The following is a 22,010-nucleotide window of genomic DNA, read 5'->3' as shown; positions in this document are numbered from 1 at the left end:
GGGAGGGCCTCGCGGACCTGGTTACCACAGCTACCGCGGGTAAATCTTCTTTTTTGCCTTATGTTCCCCCACAGCAAAAGAAAACACCTCAATATCAGATGCAGTCCTTTCGGTTGCATAAGTTCAGAAAGGGTCGGGGCTCTTCCTTCTTCGCCAGAGGTGGAGGTAGAGGGAAAAGAGCGCCTGCTACAGCTAGTTCCCAGGGACAAAAGTCCTCCCCATCCTCTACAAAATCCATTGCCAGGGAAACCGTGGCAGCTGCCATACAGAAACTGTATCATCAGCAAGTGAATATCAAGGTTCCCCTTCTACAACAGGGGAAGGGTTTTTATTCAAGCCTTTTTGTGGTCCCGAAACCGGATGGCTCGATCAGGCCCATTATGAATCTAAAATCCCTGAACCTATATCTGAAAAGGTTCAAATTCAAGATGGAATCTCTCCGGGCAGTGATCTCCAGCCTGGAAAGGGGGGGGAGGGTTATGGTGTCACTAGACATAAAGGATGCATACCTTCATGTCCCCATTTATCCTCCTCATCAGGCACAACTGATATTCGTTGTACAGGATTGTTATTACCAATTTCAGACGTTGCCGTTTGGGTTTTCCACGGCCCTCGCAAGTTAATGGCGGAAATGATGGTGCTTCTGCACAAGCAAGGCGTCACAATTATCCCGTACTTGGACGATCTCCTGATAAAGGCGAGTTCAAGGGTAAAATTGTTACAAAGCGTATCTCTCTCCCTGAGAATACTACAACAACACAGCTGGATCCTAAATCTACTAAAGTCGCAGTTGGTTCCAACAACTCGACTGTCGTTTTTGGGTATGATTCTGGACACAGAAAAATGAAAGGTCTTTCTCCCAGAAGAAAAAGCCCAAGTACTCCAGAACATGGTCAGAGACATGTTAAAGCCAAAAAGAGTGTCAGTTCATCAATGCACTCATGTATTAGGAAAGATGGTGGCGGCCTAAGAGGCCATTCCACACGAACTTTTCAGTGGGACCTTCGTACAAGTGGTCAGGGTCCCACCTGCATAGTGTCGCAGGTTCGGCTTTCAAGATTGGGTTCTTGTGACCACGGATGCGAGCCTCCGAGGATGGGGAGCAGTCACACAGGGAAACAATTTTCAGGGAATATGGTCAAGCCAAGAGGCTTGCCTACACATCATTGTGCTGAAATTGAGGGCCATTTACAACGGCCTCAAACAAGCGGAGAATTTTCTTCGCAACCTACCTGTTCTGATCCGAGTCAGAGAACGTCACGGCCGTGGCGCATGTGAACCGCCAGGGCGGGACAAATAATAAAAAAAAAAAAACAGCAGAAAATGGCAGAAGCCACCAGGATTTTTCACTGGGCGGAAAATCATGTAAGCGCTCTGTCAGCGGTCTTCATTCCAGAGTGGACAACTGGGAAGCACACTTCCTCAGCAGACACGATCTCCATCCAGGAGAGTGGGGACTTCATCAGGAAGTCTTTACAGAGGTGACAAGTCATTGAGGACTTCCTCAAATAGACATGATGGCATCACGCCTCACCAGGAAGATTCGGACGTATTGTTCCAGGTCGAGGGACCCTCAGGCAGTGGCGGTGGACGCCCTGGTGACTCCGTGGGTGTTTCAGTCGGTCTAGGTGTTGCCTCCACTTCCTCTCATCTCAAAAATATTGAGAATCATAAGACGAACAAGAGTGCAGACGATACTCATTGTTCCAGATTGGCCTCGAAGGGCCTGGTATGCAGATCTTCAGGGACTGCTCTCAGAAGATACGTTGCCCCTTCCTCTCAGGGAGGACCTGCTACTACAGGGGCCGTGCGTGTTCCAAGACTTACCGCGGTTGCGTTTGACGGCATGGTGGTTGAACACCAAATCCTAACTAAAAAGGGTATTCCAGAGGAGGTCATTCCTACTCTTATTAAAGCTAGAAAAGATGTTACAGCGATACACTATCACCGTATCTGGAGAAAATATGTGTCTTGGTGTGAAGCCAAGGATGCTCCTACTGAGGATTTCCAACTAGGACGTTTTCTCCATTTTCTACGGACAGGAGTGGATATGGGCCTAAAGTTAGGCTCAATTAAGGCGCAGATTTCTGCCTTATCCATATTCTTTCAGAAGGAATTGGCTTCTCTCACAGAAGTCCAGACTTTGTTAAAAGGAGTGTTGCACATCCAACCTCTTTTTGTGCCCCCAGTGGCACCATGGGATCTTAACGTGGTGTTAAGTTTCCTTGAGTCACACTGGTTTGAACCGCTTCAAACAGTCTAATTGAAGTTTCTCACTTGGAAAGTGGTCATGTTGTTGGCCTTGGCATCTGCGAGGCGGGTGTCCGAGTTGGCGGCCTTGTCTTTCAAGAGCCCCTATCTGATTTCCATGCGGATCGAGCAGAGTTGAGGACTCGTCCTCAATTTCTGCCAAAAGTGGTTTCGTCATTTCATATGAACCAACCTATTGTGGTCCCTGTGGCTACGGGATCCTTGGAGAATTCCAAGTCCCTTGATGTAGTCAGGGCCTTAAAGATTATTTAGCCAGAACGGCTACAGTTAGGAAAACAGATGCACTGTTTGTCCAGTATGCAGTCAACAAGGTTGGCACTCATGCATCTAAGCAGACTATTGCTCGCTGGATCTGTAACTCGATTCAGCAGGCTCATTCTACGGCTGGACTGCCGGTACCAAATTCAGTAAAGGCCCATTCCACTAGGAAGGTGGGCTCTTCTTGGGCGGATGCCCGAGGCGTCTCGGCATTACAGCTTTGCCGAGCAGCTACTTGGTCGGGGTCAAACACTTTTGCTAAGTGCTACAAGTTGATACCCTGGCTGATGAGGACCTCGTGTTTGCTCAGTTGGTGCTGCAGAGTCATCCGCACTCTCCCGCCCGTTCTGGAGCTTTGGTATAAACCCCATGGTCCTTACGGAGTCCCCAGCATCCTCTAGGACGTCAGAGAAAATAAGATTTTAAACCTACCGGTAAATCTTTTTCTCCTAGTCCGTAGAGGATGCTGGGCGCCTGTCCCAGTGCGGAAACATTCTGCAAGACTTGTATACAGTTATTGCATACTTAAGGGTTAAGTTACAGTTGAGATAGGTCTCTGGCTGATGCTGTTTTTGTTCATACTGTTAACTGGTTATTGTATACCATGTTGTACGGTGTGTATGGTGTGGGCTGGTGTGTATCTCGCCCTTAGATAACAAAATCCTTTTCCTCGTACTGTCAGTCTCCTCTGGGCACAGTCCTAACTGAGGTCTGCAGGAGGGGCATAGAGGGAGGAGCCAGTGCACACCCATTCTAAAGCTTTACAGTGCCCATGTCTCCTGCGGAGCTGTCTATACCCCATGGTCCTTACGGAGTCCCAGGCATCCTCTACAGCAGGCATTCCCAACCACGGTCCTCAAGGCACACCAACAGTGCAGGTTTTAGTGATATCCAGGATGCAGCACAGATGATTAAATCAAAATAACTGAGCTACTAATTAAGTCACCTGTGCTGAAGCCTGGATATCACTAAGACCTGCACTGTTAGTGTGCCTTGAGGACCGTGGTTGGGAATGCCTGCTCTACAGACTAGGAGAAAAAGATTTACCGGTAGGTTTAAAATCTTATTATTTGTGGTAGGACCGGCACTCCTCCCTCTGTACGACAACTGGACCCCGTTGCACTGGAACAAATGGTATACGATCCTTTTCAAACAGCAGCGGCACTCAGAGTAATTTATAACAAAGCAAAAGTGTATTTCACATCCAAAGTTATTCCCAACGTTTCGGGGCTCACATGCCCCTTTGTCAAGGTGCATAACGCACCTTGACAAAGGGGTATGTGAGCCCCAAAACGTTGAAGAATAAACGGCACTCAGGAGGCATATGTAGCAATGAAGATGCTGGTATATTATGGTTCAATGTTTCGGAGCCACCGCTCATTTGTCAAGATACACCAATATATATTGCGGTTTATTCTCCGCCGTTGGATCCGTACATACCATAGGATTCTGGCACCGGGGCTAGCTACTGTTGAACGACATATATTATTGTGTGCCATTATCTCAGTAGGGGACCCAAAAATGTGTGATTTTGAATGAGGGATACTCAACTTGTACTAGAGTATCTATATTGTCCCAGTCCATTATGTACCTGCCGAACCAGGAAAAATATGTATATTTGTGATTGGGTGGGGGGGTATTGGGTGGCTTATATCGTATTTATAATTTGTGTTGACCTTTGTCGGCAGCGTGACATGGTGGACGGACAGTATGGAGCGGGTGCCTACGTAGCATCTGGACAAGTACAGATTATGTGGTGAATTAACCAACTTCACGTGACTCTGTGCTCATACTGTGTTGCTGATTAACCAAGCCAGGGAGGAAACCTTTTTTTGCTAGCATGTATTAAGCTTTCAATGGGCCTAATTCAGACCTGATCGGCTATGCATTTTCGCACAGCGGGCGATCGGGTCTGTACTGCGTATGCACCGCAGTGCGCAGACGTGTCGGTCCGCAGCGCTGGGGAGTGCCGGGATTGTGTGAACAAAGCGATTGCACGGGCGATCGCAAGGTGACGGACAAAAAGAGCGCGTTTGTGGGTGGCAACTGACCATTTTAAAGGAGTGTCCGGAAAAACGCAGGAGGATCCAGGCGTTTGGAAGGAGGGTTTCTGACGTCAGCTACGGCCCAGATCATCGCAGCGGCTGAGTAAGTCCTGGACAGTGCAGAGAAAAGTTTGTACAGCTCCCTGCACATGCGATCGCACACCTGCACAGCGAATTCCCCCTCCCCCTCTCCCTGTAGGCGCGACTACCTGATCGCAGGGATGCAAGAAACGCACCCTAACTATCCGGTTTGAATTACCCCCAATAGCCAAAGTGGGGTAGAGAGAATCTGCCCCTTCTGCGATTACAGCCAATCCCGTAGTGATTTAGCCTAGTGCTGATAGAATACGTCATGCCTCCTGATAGTTCCATTGTACATTCTGAGGCTGGCGGTGCAAGGATGTGCAGGGGCAGGACTGGTAAGTAACACAGTGTTGGGGGGGCAAGTGACAAACACCTGAGCTTTCTTCTTCAGCTTGCTTAGTAAGGGCCCATTATGATTTGCTGTCCTAGCATTATTTACAGAAGTCAAAGGTGCCACTGAAGCAGGTCTTGACAAATCCCAGAGGAATTGTTTGCCCGGGGTAAAGCTGCGGAGTGGTTTTGCCTGGAGGTACCCCCCTTATTTGTGCAGCCTGGTTGCTTGTTAATGTGGCCGCGGTGGGATTGATGTTTGCCCTGAGGGTGGCTGCGGAGGGCTGGTATGCGAGGGGGCTTCCCCTTGTTTTTGTGGCTGAGGGGGTTGGTTTGTCTGGAGGCGAGTGGGTGGCGGAGAGCTGCTCAACAATGTGGCTGGGGGGGGAGGGGGGGTAGTCGCTCAGTAATGTGGCTGCGGGGGTGGAGGGGGAGCGGTGGTTGGTGGTCTGTCTCCTACACTTTCTTCCTGGCTCCTAGAAATAAGAAAGATTGTCAAGACATGCGCTACAGTGATCTGCCTTTTAATGCATTTCAGCGAAGCGGTAATAACCCTTGTTGAAAAATCTGGAAAAGGGGATGATCATCGCTTGATACAGCTTCCCTTATGTGTGGGACATCTAGTCTTCTGACGACCACAGTGGGCCCAGAGCAGCTGTATGGTGCTGTCTGAACCTGTATTAAGCAGCGTTCCTCATAGCGACACAAACCTCACTCTGTAGCATAGGTGGTTTCTTGTAGTCTTTACAGGAAGTTTCCTTCTTCCTGTCTGTGCCTGGTTATTAGATTCCTGTGTGATGCTCCTAAATCCTGCATTCAGGGATGGATATCCTGTGCTGCTGCTGACCCAGCAATGGGCGTGCTGTGTCTGTAGTGTGAGACTGGCTGCTCCTGCTCAGTGACTGAGAGCTGATATTGCACTTTGTATATCCTGCCTTTTGTATGTGGTTACCCTGGGGTGTGAGTGGGTACACATTGCCAGATTACTGTGCCAGTCCAGGCTCCCTGTATTACACGTTCTCACTAGGACAATCTACTCATAAATGTTATTACATCATTCATCAATATGGCTTTTACAAGGTGTATATTTGTGTTTCTCATTTGCAATGCGTTCTTTTATTTATCGCATTACACGACCTGACGTAGACACAAATAGATAATAAAGTGTTATTACTGTCCCGCACACATTTCTCCCAGCCAGTGTAAGATTTCTCCTTTTCACATTCAGTATTAAAGGGTATTTATCATAGAGTTGCTAGAGATTGACCGTGTAAATAACATAGAATGAGCAACTTTATCTAGCAATCATGAAGTAAAAGGTGACAGAAAATAAGTGTATTTTGCTTTTGTAACTTACGTTTCCTTACAGATCACAAGGGACCAGTATCAAGGAGCCCTGATGTCTTCCCGGTTGGATAGTAGCCCTCAGTCTCCTGAGGGAGGAATCCACAAGCCAGACGGCACCTTGTCCGAGCACAGTGAGGTATTAGTGGATGAAACCACCAGTCTGTTGAACCAGAGGAACTCTCAGCACAGCCTGCATCATAATGCAGTTTGACAACACCATCGGCGCTGTCGTAGCATTGCTCTGCCTGTTCTTTACCAGTGGATCAGACTTTGCAATATCTAACTGGATAACAGTGTGACTGTGTACTGCATGCAAAGCTTTATCCTACAATGACAAAGAGAGCAGACTTCCATGCAGAATGGAGGCCGTGGCACTACGCTTGTCATGTCTGTATGGGGAGAGCTTTGCAAGCCTCCTGTTCCGGAGTATTCATAATGATGTTCTCCAGACCTTCAGCAAGGCCAGTAATCAGAGCAATGTTCTGCAGCGCTGGAGCATAAAGACTTGTCTAGAGGAGAACATTAGACTACCAAAGGGGAACTGGCAGAGCGAGGTTCTGCTGTGCTTTGGGAATGGTTTGATGCTGTGCAGAGCATCAACTCAGGGAAGGATTTCTACATGTGCACTGGAGACCCCCAACTCTAAAAAGGGGATCTATTTGTCTGTCTTCCTCGGGGGAGAGGGTAGTGCTTAGTCTTCCTATATATGTGGGTGCTTTACCCACACCATCTTTCATTCTTATAAACACCAGCTGTCTGGTATCTCAGAAGGGGCCACTGAAGGTCTTCCTGTTATTAGTGACCCTTCTGGGAAAAGCTAGGTGTGATTATCTCATACTGTATTGCCCTCTCCTGTCTGGTTTCCTAGTACCCCATATGGATCTGATGGTGGCCTGGTTTGTATGGTGGGTGTCTTCTGCATTGGTGTCCACACTCCTGGTACTATGAGTATCTAACAGTAACCAAAGCCATCAAGTCACCACCAGTATTGTGTTCTGGTCAAGTATTGAGGACTAATGAGGGAATATCTGTATTACTGACAAGCTATCGCTGACGTGCTGCACCAATCTCTGCACTGTGGCAGCAAGGAGAACTTTTTCACAGGCAGCTTTCATATTCATAGTTGTTTACATGGCAAAGGGTAGTATCCCCTCTGTATAAATGTCTGCCACTTGACTACAACACTAGGGGCCTGTGTCCCAATCATATGTCACCACTAATAGGTTATAGTGACATGATACTGAAGGCCAAGAGAAGTATTCAGACATTAAAATGGTGGTACTGGCCTTATTCTGCATTCATGGTATTGGGGATACCCTGGACAATGCAGGCGGTGTTATTGCATCGTCACCTATGTGGATCATTCATCCCCTCACTTACTGTCCATATATATATATAGCACTGCTTTCTGTCTGCTCTCCTCCCCTATTTGCACTGCAGCACTCTAGTCTTCCCAAAAACAATTCCAGAGGGTTATTTTGGACAATTGGGTCCCTCCTCATATTTGAAGTAGATATGTGTTTATTTTTGCAGTTATTTTTGCACTTGATCTGTTCTGAATCCCATGTTGGACCTATAGAAAAAAAAACCACAGTAAAACAGTATTGCTGCATATTTCTGCTAAATTGAGACGTGGAAAGATGAGTAATGAAATGTATACTGAGGTACATTTTCCAGGAAATCTATTTGCAAATCACTTCGACTCAATCTAATCTGTGTGTAGGAGACATATTTATTTTTAAATGTATGCTTTCTGCTATAAGCAAAAGAACCAAGTGTTTCCTATAATGGTACATTGGGAAGTGAAAGGTGTTCATGCCAATGGGAAATGCACCAAGTGGTAAAGGGAATGTTTGATTGCAAACCTCTGATTGAGCAAGCACCAATTGGCATTTTAGAAAGGTTGTATAATCCCTTCTCAGTCAGACTCCTTTCAGACATAAGCCTAAACCTTGGATTTTGCATGTATACATGCATTGGCGGGTATGGCATATCGCGGCAGGGTCTCTTCGATTTGGCAGTCCCAGGTCTACAACCCTGCTCGCTATAAGGGGTCCCAGGGGCTTGCAATGGTATGTAGTTCAGCTGCTGGAAGTCTGGATCCTGGTATTCGCGTTACCAACGCCGGGATCCTGATTGCTGACAGTGCTGCCAGCCAGAATCCTGGCTAGCAGGGGCTATTCCCACTCGTGGGTGTCCACGACACCCAAAGAGTGGAAATAGAACATGCGGCGAGCCACCGAGCCCCCAAGGGGACTCTGCGCTCACCCCGTTGCTGGCATACTGACGTGCGGGATGCTGTTGTCTATATACTGACGGCTGGCATCCCGATAAGTCTGTAACTCATACTGATCTCCATCCAATCTGGGTAGACAACCTGGCTTAAGTCTGAAAGTGCGATATAGGGCAAGCCTAAAAGAAATGAGTAGGGCGGGGACAGTAGTGCTTGGAGATGGCATAATCTCCAACCGCCCACTGAATGCCGGAGGACGTGGGTCACTGGAAGACCCAGGTCTGGTGTGAAGGGGTATCCCCGGCTACGAGCCAGGTTGAAGCTAGGTTTTATGTCTGAAAGGGGGATTTGTAGTGCTCCCGAATAAGTAGTTTGGTCAGCTCAATGTAACGCTAGTATTAGCTGTCCGTATTTACAAGTTACATATGAAGTCAGATATGCCTAGACCTAAATATGTGTAATACTCGCGATACCTGGATGGGCATTAGAGCATCCAATCAGTCATTGCATAGGTTAAATACTGGATTCTGCTTGGCCATGATGCTAAAAGCAGTAATTCGACTGGGCAGCTGTAGGGAGACCGCTGCCGAACCTCTAATAAGGAGGGGAGGCATTCTCTACAAAAGTATACAAACCTTTATGCATAACCCTCACCTACTCCTAACCATTATGGACTTAACCAGTTTTAATTCCAAAATTGAACATGGCAATAATATTAAATGCAAAACGCTCCTACCTAGTTTTATATGTAATATTATTGGAGGTCAAAACCACAGAGAATTGCCAGCATTATGTCTGACTATTGATTCCCCCCCCCCCCCCCCCCCTTCCCAACTGGTTCTTTATAGGTGACGGGAACTTTTTTTTCTCTTAATTGCTTGCTCTTTACACTAAAGGGTTTTTTGTTTGTTTTTTTAAGATAAAATTTGGTTTCCAGAAAATGTAGCATTCATTGTATGAACAAGCCATAAAGCGTTTCCTGCTGTGTTTGCAGCGTCTGGTCTTGAGATGCAGATCCCAACCTTCTCGCTCAGGGACTGGAAATTTAGCAGAATTTAGAAATTAGAGCCTATTGCTGTTTACTGAGTTCCAAAAGAAGGGAAATGTTTTTATTTTTTTTTGTCCTCAGGAGTGGTGGTGGGTGAGAAAAGGTACAATTTGAGATGATTGTAAATATATATAAATTGTTTAATTATTAAAGAGTTATTAATTCAGTTTGCTTGACTGGACTTCATGCAGTAGATGATGGTGCTGATGGGACAAAAGCCATAGGAAGATGAGACTGCACACCACTAAACAGGTTTGTGTGAATGACAAAACTCTGCCATTACAGGCCAGGTTTTAAGAATATCCAAGTTTGAGCGCAGGTGACTTGGGTATGTTTACTACGCCTTGGATGGAGATAAAGTACCAACCAATCACCTCCTGCCATTTTTCAAACCCAGCCTGTGACATGGCAGTTAGGAGCTGATTGGCTGGTACCTTATCTCCATGCCCTTTATCTCCATCCAAGGCTTAGTAAATAGACCCCTTAATTTATACCTCCGTCAATTTGATTTAACGATCCGGATTAAAGCATGGTGATCCTTAAAACCAGGCCTTTAACGGAGGAGTTTGGAAAAGGATGCCTTACATGACACCACAGCATCTACACGAGGCAGTTCTTTGCGCCTGTATTTGGGTTCTTAACCCTTTTCAACCTGAAATGTGGCCTCGGGGCCTCTTGCCTAAATTGTATGTGCATGGTCACAGCCAGTGAGTGACCCCTGTGCTGCCCTCTGCTGTGCAGTAGAGAAGGAAGCCCCCGCCCTCACCTGTCCGGGGCACAGGCCGCAGTGTGTGTGTGTGTGTGTGTTTGTGTCCGTGTCCGTGTGTGGCCGGCGCCTTAGCCCTCTCCCTGGAATACGCTGAATGCGGATGTGTGTATGGGCCCATGGCTGGGTGAGGGCATAGCAGCGCCGGGCGACAGGAACCTGCATGAGGGGACAGAATAGGCCGGCGCCTGTGTCCCCCTTGTGCCCGGAGCTGCTGCCCGCTGAGGCCGCTCAGTGCTGGGCAGCCCGTGTCTCCCGGCAGGGAGAGGGTTACATCGCCCTCGGGTCCCTCCTTGTTTACAACTGCTCAGCCGTAGCTCCGCCCACCGTCCGCGCCTCCAGCTCCTTATTGGTCGGAATAGCTCAGCAGGCTCCCTATTGGTTGCGCTGAGCTCCTGCGGTCGCAGGCGATTGGATGCGGCCGTAGTGGGCGGGGCGGCTTTGCCTCCATGAACATGGCCGCTGCGACTGTGCGGCTGCTGCTATTAGCCGGACTCGGGGTAACGCGAGCGGCGTCGGTGGTAGGTGAAGCCGGTGACCAGGCCCAGGTGCTGGGGCTGCGGCTGGAGGATGGAACCGGGGCGTCCATGCACGGAGGGGTGATCAGGGCTCGCCCGGGCTCCCTGTTCCGCCTCCGTCTCTATGGCTCAGAATTACGAAATGACACCTGGCCCTGGCTGTCCTTTGGGGCCCCCGGGGCCCAGAACTGCACCCCTGCGGCGGACCCGCCCCTGAAGCTGCTGAAGGAGTTCATGGTGTGCAGTGAGCACTCGGGCCTGGTCACTGTGCAGGCTGAGGATGAGGTCAGGGGGTACAAAGGCCTCCTGTACCCTCTGTGTATCCGGCAGGGGGGAGGCTGGGCCCTGTATACAGGGGGGGACACGGCCATCACTGTGTCAGGGGATGGGGACGAGGAGGAGCTGACCAGGGTGGGGGTAGAGCCGCAGCAGTGTGTCCTCTTCCCCCCCAGCACCAGGAGCCAGGACTACAGTAGCCCCAGTGACAGTTACTTGGCTATTTGGCTGCTGGCTTTCCTCATTGTCCTCTGTGTGCTGCTGTCTGGCCTGGTCCGCGGCCTCCAGCTCAGCACTCTAATCCTAGAGCCCCCAGAGCTAGATCTCCTTAAGGACTGGGGCTCCCCCTCCGAGAGGCTGGCTGCCAACCGGCTGGATTATGTCAGGACTCGATGGGGAGGTTATACGCTTATTTCCCTGCTGTCCCTTTGCTGCATCACCCATTCGGCTGTAGCCGTCTTGCTGTACCACGCCACCGGCTCAGTGGCGGTTGCCATCTTTGCAGCAGCTGGACTGCTCTTAATTGCTGGTGAGGCCCTGCCAGCCGCCATCAGTTCCCGCTGGGGTCCTTGGTTGGCGTCCAAGTGCCTTTGGCTCACCCACTTTTTTCTGCTTGTTGCTGGGCCAGTTTCCTTCCCCCTATCCTGGCTCCTTGAGATGGTGTTTGGGCAGGACCCGAGCTGCTGTCGCATGAGACTGCGAATCCTAGAGATGGCCAGATGTGGGGATCCCTACAGTGAGTTAGTGAGGGATGAATTCAGCAAGGGGGCTCTAAGAAACAGAACAGTGGAGGATATCTTAACGCCTGTGAATGATTGCTTCATGCTACCCAGTGATGCCCTCTTGGACTTCAGCACCATGTCCAGCATCATGGAGAGTGGCTACACCCGTATCCCTGTGTATGAGAATGAGCGATCCAACATTGTGGACATCCTCTACGTGAAAGACTTGGCCTTCGTGGATCCCGATGACTGCACCCCCCTGAGCACCATCACCCGTTTCTACAGTCACCCCGTCCACTTCGTGTTCAGTGACACCAAGTTGGATGCTGTTCTGGAGGAGTTTAAGAAGGGTGAGGGCACTCTGGGTGTGTGTGTGTGTGTGTGTGTGTGTGTGTGTGTGTGTGTGTGTGTGTGTGGCACATGCAAGCTTGCATGTGCCCAGTATTGCCAGAATTCAACAAAGTAATGGTGGGGAGCATACTTCAGAGTGACTGGGGATGTGACTATGAAGGTGAATGATTAGGATACTGTAGGGAAATTTCAGGGAATATTTTAGGTGAATTGTGAAGGATTCATGGCATAATATTCCAGCAGAGATGGTAGAGACAAATACAGTAAGGGACCATTCTCAAATCATCATCCGTTACCTCACACCTAAGGTACTTGTGCCAGTGACCTCAGTGCTAGGTCCAATTCAGTGACAAGTAAATCTTGCCTTTCAGAGTGCATGTTGCATGCGTCTCCATTGATGTTCTGGAAACCTGAGTGTGTTCTCACTTTTATTACCTGTTTGTGTGCTTGTCATCTCTCCACAGGTAAGTCACACCTGGCTATTGTACAGAAGGTGAACAATGAAGGCGAAGGAGACCCATTCTATGAGGTTATCGGCCTAGTCACGCTGGAGGACGTCATTGAAGAGATCATAAAATCGGAGATCCTGGATGAATCGGAAGACTATAGTAAGGAGCAGTTTGCGTTCTGTGGTCATGTGATCACCACAGTCACAAGGGTCTTCTGTAGAGGCGTTTTCTGTGTGGCACCCATCGTACAGATCATAGGATCTGCCCTTTGGCTGTTTCAAGTAGTGAGGTGGTGGAAGACTTAGGATTACTGACAATAAGATACATGGTTATGGGTGGTCAAAAGGTCAGATTTCATGCAACTGCGAATAGGTCCTAGGGCATACTGTTCTATGTGGTAAGACACATGATAACTCTTAACTAAAATGTATTCATGAATGGTGAAATTCACAACCAGTTTGAGTTTAGTATCACCAGGGCATTCTACAATGCAGAACTTTCCCAGGCAGAAAGTGTGTTCTGTGCCGAGGTCTCTGCAGTCACACGCTACAATGAAAGGGATAATTATGTTCCAGGTCACATGAGAAGATTGTGTGCTGCATGTGGAATGTCCACTGTGAGCTTTCCCTGATGGAACGCCACAACAGCTCTATGGGGGTAATTCAGAGTTGATCGCAGCAGCAAATTTGTTAGCAGCTGGGCAAAACCATGTGCACTGCAGGGGGGGCAGATATAATATGTGCAGAGAGAGTTCGATTTGGGTGGGTTATTTTGTTTCTGTGCAGGGTAAATACTGGCTGCTTTATTTTAAAGGGGGGTACACACAGAGAAGATTTTAAGCACAGATCTGTTGTGTGTATGCCCCCCAGCAATAGTGCGCATCGCTATCGCCGGTGCTAGATTGAGCCTGCATGCAGGCTCAATCTAGCGGGTCACTCACTTCAGCGCTGTGTGAAGTGAGCGGCCCCTTGCTCAGCACATTGCGCTGTGCTGAGCAGGGGGAGAGATGTGTGCTGAGCGGTCTGTGTTAAGATCGCTCAGCACACATCTCTCCCGTCAGTACTGTCCTTTACACTGCAATTTAGATTTCAGTTTGAACACCCCCCCCCCCCCCAAATCTACTCTCTCTGCACATGTTATATCTGCCCCCGCTGCAGTGCACATGGTTTTGCCCAACTGCTAACAAATTTGCTGCTGCGATTAACTCTGAATTACCCCCCTATGTCTGAGTTCTGTACTGCCCCAAACGTCTGTTGTATTATCTGCTAAACAGGCTGTTGTCGAAGTGCAAGTTTCCTACTATCATAAACATAACGCATGTATACTATAGATAGGAAAAAGTACTAATCTAGTTTGCGCAACAAACACTTGCTTTATTGTGACTGTTTCAGTATATATGCTGGAGCCAATAAAGTAATGTAATCAGTATGATCTAGCCACAATGTTGGGGTGTACGTGAGGCTCCAATACAAAATAATTCCCAAGTGCACAAAACAAAAAATATTTGCTTTACAGACTGAATTCTGGCGTGACCCTGTTGTCTGAGTGATTACATGCATATTTCTTTTTCATCCACTACTCTTGGTATATGGATGGGGCGTTAGCAGGTATAGGCATATTTAAATATTTAAATTAGTAACCCTCCACTCCCTCCATACTCCCAAGGTACCTCAGTGTTTTTTTGTGCCTCTGGGAGGGCACACGTTTTTGACTTTGTTCCAGAATTTTTCTTAAAACTTTTATTTTTACACTTCACAGCCCTTCCCAGCTTACTAAGAAGCGTGGGTCCGGGTCTGTGTCTGCTGCTACAGGCAGCAAAGGCTTGTCGGCACTTAGACAAGAAGTTCCATCATAGACCTTTATCAGCATAAGCTCATTCCAGCCTTGGCATGCCATATACTGGGAATATGTTATTTGGTCCTCAATTGGACAAATGAATTACTCGTTCTACGAGGGGAGTATTTGTGTTCCTACCGTTGCCCATACCAGTATCTAAAAGAAGGTACTCTGGACCAGCGTTCAGATCTTTTAGACCTCAGTCCTTTCCAGGCCGTGCACGAGGAACAACCGTACACAGTAGACGTGGTGGAGGACGTGGTTTTCAACAAGCCACTAACCGCCGTCAAGAACAAAGCCAGATAATAGATCAGTGGCATGACGGTCTTCCAGCCCATCTCTGATCTTCATGTAGGAGCACTGTGTTAAACAGTTCACTTGGCGTGGTTTCACACATCCACAGATGGGTGAATCCGCACTTTAGGGTGCAAGGATTACACAATAGAGTTTGATTGTCTAACACCACTGCGGGTTTTCAGACAGTCCTGCCTGTATCCGGAGACAAGAAGGCGGTTCTGCAGACCTCTATTCTGTTTCTCGTAGATTAAGCAGTTTGAATTCAGGTTCCAGCTCAACAAGGTCAAGGGTATTATTCCAATCTTTTTGTAGTGCCTAAGCCGGACGGCTTGGCAAGACAGATATTGAACCTACAGGGGCTCAGTCAATGTGTCACTTCCTACAGATTCAAGATGGAATCCCTGCGGTCAGTGATTGCAGGTTTACAACCACAGGAATTCTTCATTTCGCTGGATCTCAAGCATGCATGCTTACAAATTGCAGTTTGGCCTCTACACCAGGTGTATTTAAGGTTTGCAGTCCAACAAAGCCATTATCAATTTCTGGTGCTATTGTTTGGCTCTCTTCAGCGCCGTGGGTATTCCAAAAAAAAGAAGGGTCATCTGTGATGATTGCTCATCTCAGATGCTTGGCAGTGATAATGGTTCTGTACTTAGTCGACATCAAGGCTTCGTCTCAACAATGCTCCTTCAGGATGCCTTAATAATGTAAGTATAAGGTACTAGTGCTGCACGGTTGGATTGTCACCTTCAAAATGGTCAAGCCTTCTCCCGTTTCAACTAACTCCATTTCTGGGAATGCTTCTGCATAATGAAGCTCACTGGATTTACCTGCTAGATGAGAAAGCACACATTATTCGTCATCTGGTACAGTTAGTGTTCAAACCACGGACAGTCTCGGTGCATTTGTGCATTCGACTGTTAGGAAAGATGGTGGCGTCTTTCGAAGCACTCCAGTTCGGAAGATTTCACTCGCGTCCTTTTCAGCTAGATCTTCTCGCACAGTGGTCAGACTCTCATCTACAAATTCATCAGATGGTGCGGTTGTCTCCAAGGGCCAGAGTATCACTACTCTGGTGGCTCCCCAGATAAGAAAAAAAAATATCTCACAGCGGGAAAGAGAATCGCAGTCTGGAATTGGATAATTCTGATGACGGACGCAAGTCTCAGAGGTTAGGGAGCAGTGGTCGTACACTGTCAGCTTCAGAGTCTGTGGTCAGACCAACAAAGATTACTGTCAATAAATGTCCCGGAATTCAGGCCAATTTACAACGCTCTGCAACAAACCGTTCACAAAAGTGACGGCAGTCGCATACATTAACAAAGAGGGACTCGAAGTCGCATGGCCATGCTAGAAGTTCCTCTAAGCCTGAATTGGGCTGAGCGCCACTAAGTGATGTGCTCATTCCAGGCGTAGACAACTGGAATGAACACATCACTTAGTAGATAATCTGGAAGCAGATTATCTCAGTCGTCGGAATTTTCATCCAGGAAAAATGGGCTTTACATCAAGAAGTGCTCCAGATGTTAGTTCAGTGGTGGGGTTACCCACAGGTGGATCTAATGGCATCTAGCCAAAATCATCAGACACCCCCAGTATGTGTCCAGAACAAGAGATCCAAAGGCAGTGGATGCTCTCACAATAGAGTGGCTGTACAGCCTCGTGTATCTGTTTCCACTATTTCTCTATCGTCCTAAGTGGATGCTGGGGTTCCTGAAAGGACCATGGGGAATAGCGGCTCCGCAGGAGACAGGGCACAAAAAAGTAAAGCTTTACTAGGTCAGGTGGTGTGCACTGGCTCCTCCCCCTATGACCCTCCTCCAGACTCCAGTTAGATTTTGTGCCCGAACGAGAAGGGTGCAATCTAGGTGGCTCTCCTAAAGAGCTGCTTAGAGAAAGTTTAGTTTAGGTTTTTTTTTCTTTACAGTGAGTCCTGCTGGCAACAGGATCACTGCAACGTGGGACTTAGGGGGAAAGTAGTAAACTCACCTGCATGCAGAGTGGATTTGCTGCTTGGCTACTGGACACCATTAGCTCCAGAGGGATCGAACACAGGCCCAGCCGTGGAGTCCGGTCCCGGAGCCGCGCCGCCGACCCCCTTGCAGATGCTGAAGCGTGAAGAGGTCCGGAAACCGGCGGCTGAAGACTCCTCAGTCTTCATAAGGTAGCGCACAGCACTGCAGCTGTGCGCCATTTTCCTCTCAGCACACTTCACTGGGCAGTCACTGAGGGTGCAGAGCGCTGGGGGGGGGCGCTCTGAGAGGCAAATATAAACCTTATACAAGGCTAAAAATACCTCACATATAGCCCATAGGGGCTATATGGAGATATTTAACCCCTGCCTGACTGGAAAAATAGCGGGAGAAGAACCCGCCGAAAAAGGGGCGGGGCCTATCTCCTCAGCACACGGCGCCATTTTCTGTCACAGCTCCGCTGGTCAGAACGGCTCCCAGGTCTCTCCCCTGCACTGCACTACAGAAACAGGGTAAAACAGAGAGGGGGGGCACATTAATGGCTATATATATATATATTAAAGCAGCTATAAGGGAGCACTTAATATAAGGATATCCCTTGTATATATAGCGCTTTGTGGTGTGTGCTGGCAGACTCTCCCTCTGTCTCCCCAAAAGGGCTAGTGGGTCCTGTCTTCATTAGAGCATTCCCTGTGAGTTTGCGGTGTGTGTCGGTACGTGGTGTCGACATGTATGAGGACGATATTGGTGTGGAGGCGGAGCAATTGCCAAATATGCAGATGTCACCCCCCAGGGGGTCGACACCAGAATGGATGCCTTTATTTGTGGAATTACGTGATGGTTTATCTTCCCTTAAACAGTCAGTTGAGGACATGAGGCGGCCGGACAATCAATTAATGCCTGTCCAGGCGCCTCAAACACCGTCAGGGGCTGTAAAACGCCCTTTGCCTCAGTCGGTCGACACAGACCCAGACACGGGCACTGATTCCAGTGACGACGGTAGAAATTCAAACGTATTTTCCAGTAGGGCCACACGTTATATGATTTTGGCAATGAAGGAGACGTTACATTTAGCTGATACTACAGATACCGTAAAACAGGGTATTATGTATGGTGTGAAAAAACTACAAACAGTTTTTCCTGAATCAGAAGAATTAAATGACGTGTGTGATGAAGCGTGGGTTGCTCCTGATAAAAAGTTGATAATTTCAAAAAAGTTATTGGCATTATACCCTTTCCCGCCAGAGGTTAGGGCGCGCTGGGAAACACCCCCTAAGGTGGACAAGGCGCTCACACGCTTATCCAAACAAGTGGCGTTACCCTCTCCTGAGACGGCCGCACTTAAGGATCCATCAGATAGAAAGATGGAAGTTATTCAAAAGAATATATACACACATGCAGGTGTTATACTACGACCAGCTATAGCAACTGCCTGGATGTGCAGTGCTGGAGTAGTTTGGTCAGAATCCCTGATTGAAAATATTGATACCCTAGATAGGGACAATGTTTTACTGTCGTTAGAACAAATAAAGGATGCATTTATCTATATGCGTGATGCACAGAGGGATATTTGCACACTGGCATCTCGGGTGAGTGCTATGTCCATTTCAGCCAGAAGAGCCTTATGGACACGACAGTGGACAGGCGATGCGGATTCAAAACGTCACATGGAGGTTTTGCCGTATAAAGGGGAGGAGTTATTTGGAGTTGGTCTATCAGACTTGGTGGCCACGGCTACTGCCGGGAAATCCACTTTTTTACCTCAAGTCACTCCCCAACAGAGAAAGGCACCGACCTTTCAACCGCAGCCTTTTCGCTCCTACAAAAATAAGAGAGCAAAGGGCTTGTCGTACCTGCCACGAGGCAGAGGAAGAGGGAAGAGACACCAACAGGCAGCTCCTTCCCAGGAACAGAAGCCCTCCCCGGCTCCTGCAAAAACCTCAGCATGACGCTGGGGCCTCTCAAGAGGACTCGGGGACAGTGGGGGGCCGTCTCAAAAATTACAGCGCGCAGTGGGCTCACTCGCAGGTAGACCCCTGGATCCTGCAGATAATATCTCAGGGGTACAGGTTGGAATTAGAGACGGATCCTCCTCATCGTTTCCTGAAGTCTGCCTTACCAACCGTCTCTTCCGAAAGGGAGAGGGTGTTGGAAGCCATTCACAAGCTGTACGCTCAGCAGGTGATAGTCAAAGTACCCCTATTACAACAAGGAAAGGGGTATTATTCCACTCTATTTGTGGTACCGAAGCCGGATGGCTCGGTAAGGCCTATTCTAAATCTGAAGTCCTTGAACCTCTACATAAAAAAGTTCAAGTTCAAGATGGAGTCACTCAGAGCAGTGATAGCGAACCTGGAAGAAGGGGACTTTATGGTATCCTTGGACATCAAGGATGCGTATCTACACGTTCCGATTTACCCCGCACACCAGGGGTACCTCAGGTTCATTGTTCAAAACTGTCACTATCAGTTTCAGACGCTGCCGTTCGGATTGTCCACGGCGCCTCGGGTCTTTACCAAGGTAATGGCCGAGATGATGATTCTTCTTCGAAGAAAAGGCGTATTAGTTATCCCATACTTGGACGATCTCCTAATAAGGGCAAGGTCCAGAGAACAGCTGGAGACAGCTTTAGCACTATCTCAAGAGGTGCTAAGACAACACGGGTGGATTCTGAATATTCCAAAATCCCATTTAATCCCGACAACTCGTCTGCTGTTCCTAGGAATGATTCTGGACACGGTTCAGAAAAAGGTTTTCCTTCCAGAGGAAAAAGCCAAGGAGTTATCCGATCTGGTCAGGAACCTCCTAAAACCAGGAAAAGTGTCAGTACATCAATGCACAAGAGTCCTGGGAAAAATGGTGGCTTCTTACGAAGCAATTCCATTCGGCAGATTCCATGCAAGAATATTCCAAAGGGATCTGTTGGACAAATGGTCAGGGTCGCATCTGCAGATGCACCTGCGAATAACCATGTCACCAAAGACAAGGGTGTCACTTCTGTGGTGGTTGCAGAAGGCTCACCTATTAGAAGGCCGCAGATTCGGCATTCAGGATTGGATCCTGGTGACCACGGACGCCAGCCTGAGAGGCTGGGGAGCAGTCACACAAGGAAGAAACTTCCAGGGAGTATGGACGAGTCTGGAAAAGTCTCTTCACATAAACATTCTGGAACTAAGAGCAATCTACAATGCTCTAAGCCAGGCGGAACTTCTCCTGCAAGGAAAGCCGGTGTTGATTCAGTCGGACAACATCACGGCGGTCGCCCATGTAAACAGGCAGGGCGGCACAAGAAGCAGGAGTGCAATGGCAGAAGCTGCCAAGATTCTTCGCTGGGCGGAGAATCACGTGATAGCACTGTCAGCAGTGTTCATCCCGGGCGTGGACAACTGGGAAGCAGACTTCCTCAGCAGACACGATCTTCATCCGGGAGAGTGGGGTCTACATCCAGAAGTCTTCAACATGTTAATAGACCGTTGGGAAAGACTAATTGTAGACATGATGGCGTCTCGCCTCAACAAGAAACTGGACAAATATTGCGCCAGGTCAAGAGATCCACAGGCAATAGCTGTGGACGCACTGGTAACTCCTTGGGTGTACCAGTCAGTGTATGTGTTTCCTCCTCTGCCGCTCATACCAAAGGTATTGAAGATCATACGGCAAAGAAGAGTAAGAACAATACTAGTGGTTCCGGATTGGCCGAGAAGGACTTGGTATCCGGAACTTCAAGAGATGCTCACGGACGAACCGTGGCCTCTACCTCTGAGAAGGGACCTGCTACAGCAGGGTCCCTGTCTTTTTCAAGACTTACCGCGGCTGCGTTTGACGGCATGGCGGTTGAACGCCAGATCCTAAAAGGGAAAGGCATTCCAGAAGAAGTCATTCCTACCTTGATTAAGGCACGGAAGGAAGTCACCGTGAAACATTATCACCGCATTTGGCGAAAATATGTAGCGTGGTGCGAGGATCGGAGGGTTCCGACGGAGGAATTCCAACTGGGTCGTTTCCTACATTTCCTGCAATCAGGATTATCTATGGGTCTCAAATTGGGATCCATTAAGGTTCAAATTTCGGCCCTGTCAATATTCTTCCAAAAAGAATTGGCCTCTGTCCCTGAGGTCCAGACTTTTGTCAAGGGAGTACTGCATATACAGCCTCCTGTGGTGCCTCCGGTGGCACCGTGGGATCTAAATGTAGTTTTAGATTTCCTCAAATCCCATTGGTTTGAACCATTGAAAAAGGTGGATTTGAAATATCTCACATTGAAAGTGACTATGTTACTAGCCCTGGCCTCTGCCAGGAGAGTATCTGAATTGGCGGCTTTATCTTATAAAAGTCCTTATCTAATCTTCCATTCGGATAGGGCAGAACTGCGGACTCGTCCGCATTTTCTCCCTAAAGTGGTATCAGCATTTCATCTGAACCAACCTATTGTGGTGCCTGCGGCCACTAGCGACTTGGAGGACTCCAAGTTGTTGGACGTTGTCAGAGCCTTAAAAATATACATTGCAAGGACGGCTGGAGTCAGAAAATCTGACTCGCTGTTTATATTGTATGCACCCAACAAGTTGGGCGCACCTGCTTCTAAGCAGTCGATGGCTCGTTGGATTTGTAACACAATTCAACTTGCACATTCTGTGGCAGGCCTGCCACAGCCTAAAACTGTAAAAGCCCACTCCACAAGGAAGGTGGGCTCATCTTGGGCGGCTGCCCGAGGGGTCTCGGCATTACAACTCTGCCGAGCAGCTACGTGGTCGGGGGAGAACACGTTTGTAAAATTTTACAAATTTGATACCCTGGCAAAGGAGGACCTGGAGTTCTCTCATTCGGTGCTGCAGAGTCATCCGCACTCTCCCGCCCGTTTGGGAGCTTTGGTATAATCCCCATGGTCCTTTCAGGAACCCCAGCATCCACTTAGGACGATAGAGAAAATAAGAATTTACTTACCGATAATTCTATTTCTCGGAGTCCGTAGTGGATGCTGGGCGCCCATCCCAAGTGCGGATTATCTGCAATACTTGTACATAGTTATTGTTAACTAATTCGGGTTATTGTTAAGGAGCCATCTTTAAGAGGCCCTTTCTGTTGTCATACTGTTAACTGGGTTTAGATCACAAGTTGTACGGTGTGATTGGTGTGGCTGGTATGAGTCTTACCCGGGATTCAAAATGCCTCCCTTATTGTGTATGCTCGTCCGGGCACGGTACCT

General features: G+C 48.3%; 2 protein-coding genes across 3 annotated transcripts in view; both read left to right on the top strand.

Annotated features, from left to right (window-relative positions):
• CNNM4 (cyclin and CBS domain divalent metal cation transport mediator 4) overlaps window positions 1-9,782 on the top strand; it is a 51,422-nt gene extending 41,640 nt beyond the window's left edge. Inside the window, exon 8 of the mRNA XM_063932000.1 lies at window positions 6,358-9,782. Coding sequence (XP_063788070.1) covers window positions 6,358-6,546 — 189 coding nt within the window. The 3' untranslated portion in view covers window positions 6,547-9,782. The remainder of the gene's footprint in view (window positions 1-6,357) is intronic.
• A 650-nt stretch (window positions 9,783-10,432) lies between these two features.
• Window positions 10,433-22,010, top strand: part of CNNM3 (cyclin and CBS domain divalent metal cation transport mediator 3) — a 44,987-nt gene continuing 33,409 nt past the window's right edge. The window contains exons 1-2 of one of the 2 annotated variants that reach the window (XM_063932003.1): window positions 10,433-12,248; window positions 12,714-12,857. In XM_063932003.1, the coding sequence (XP_063788073.1) occupies window positions 10,832-12,248; window positions 12,714-12,857 (1,561 nt within the window). In that variant the 5' untranslated portion in view covers window positions 10,433-10,831. The remainder of the gene's footprint in view (window positions 12,249-12,713; window positions 12,858-22,010) is intronic. The other variant, XM_063932004.1, reaches the window with a different exon arrangement.

The sequence above is a fragment of the Pseudophryne corroboree genome, chromosome 6 (genome assembly GCF_028390025.1).
Source record: "Pseudophryne corroboree isolate aPseCor3 chromosome 6, aPseCor3.hap2, whole genome shotgun sequence".
Lineage (NCBI taxonomy): Eukaryota > Metazoa > Chordata > Amphibia > Anura > Myobatrachidae > Pseudophryne > Pseudophryne corroboree.
This window is presented reverse-complemented; position numbering and strand designations above follow the sequence as displayed.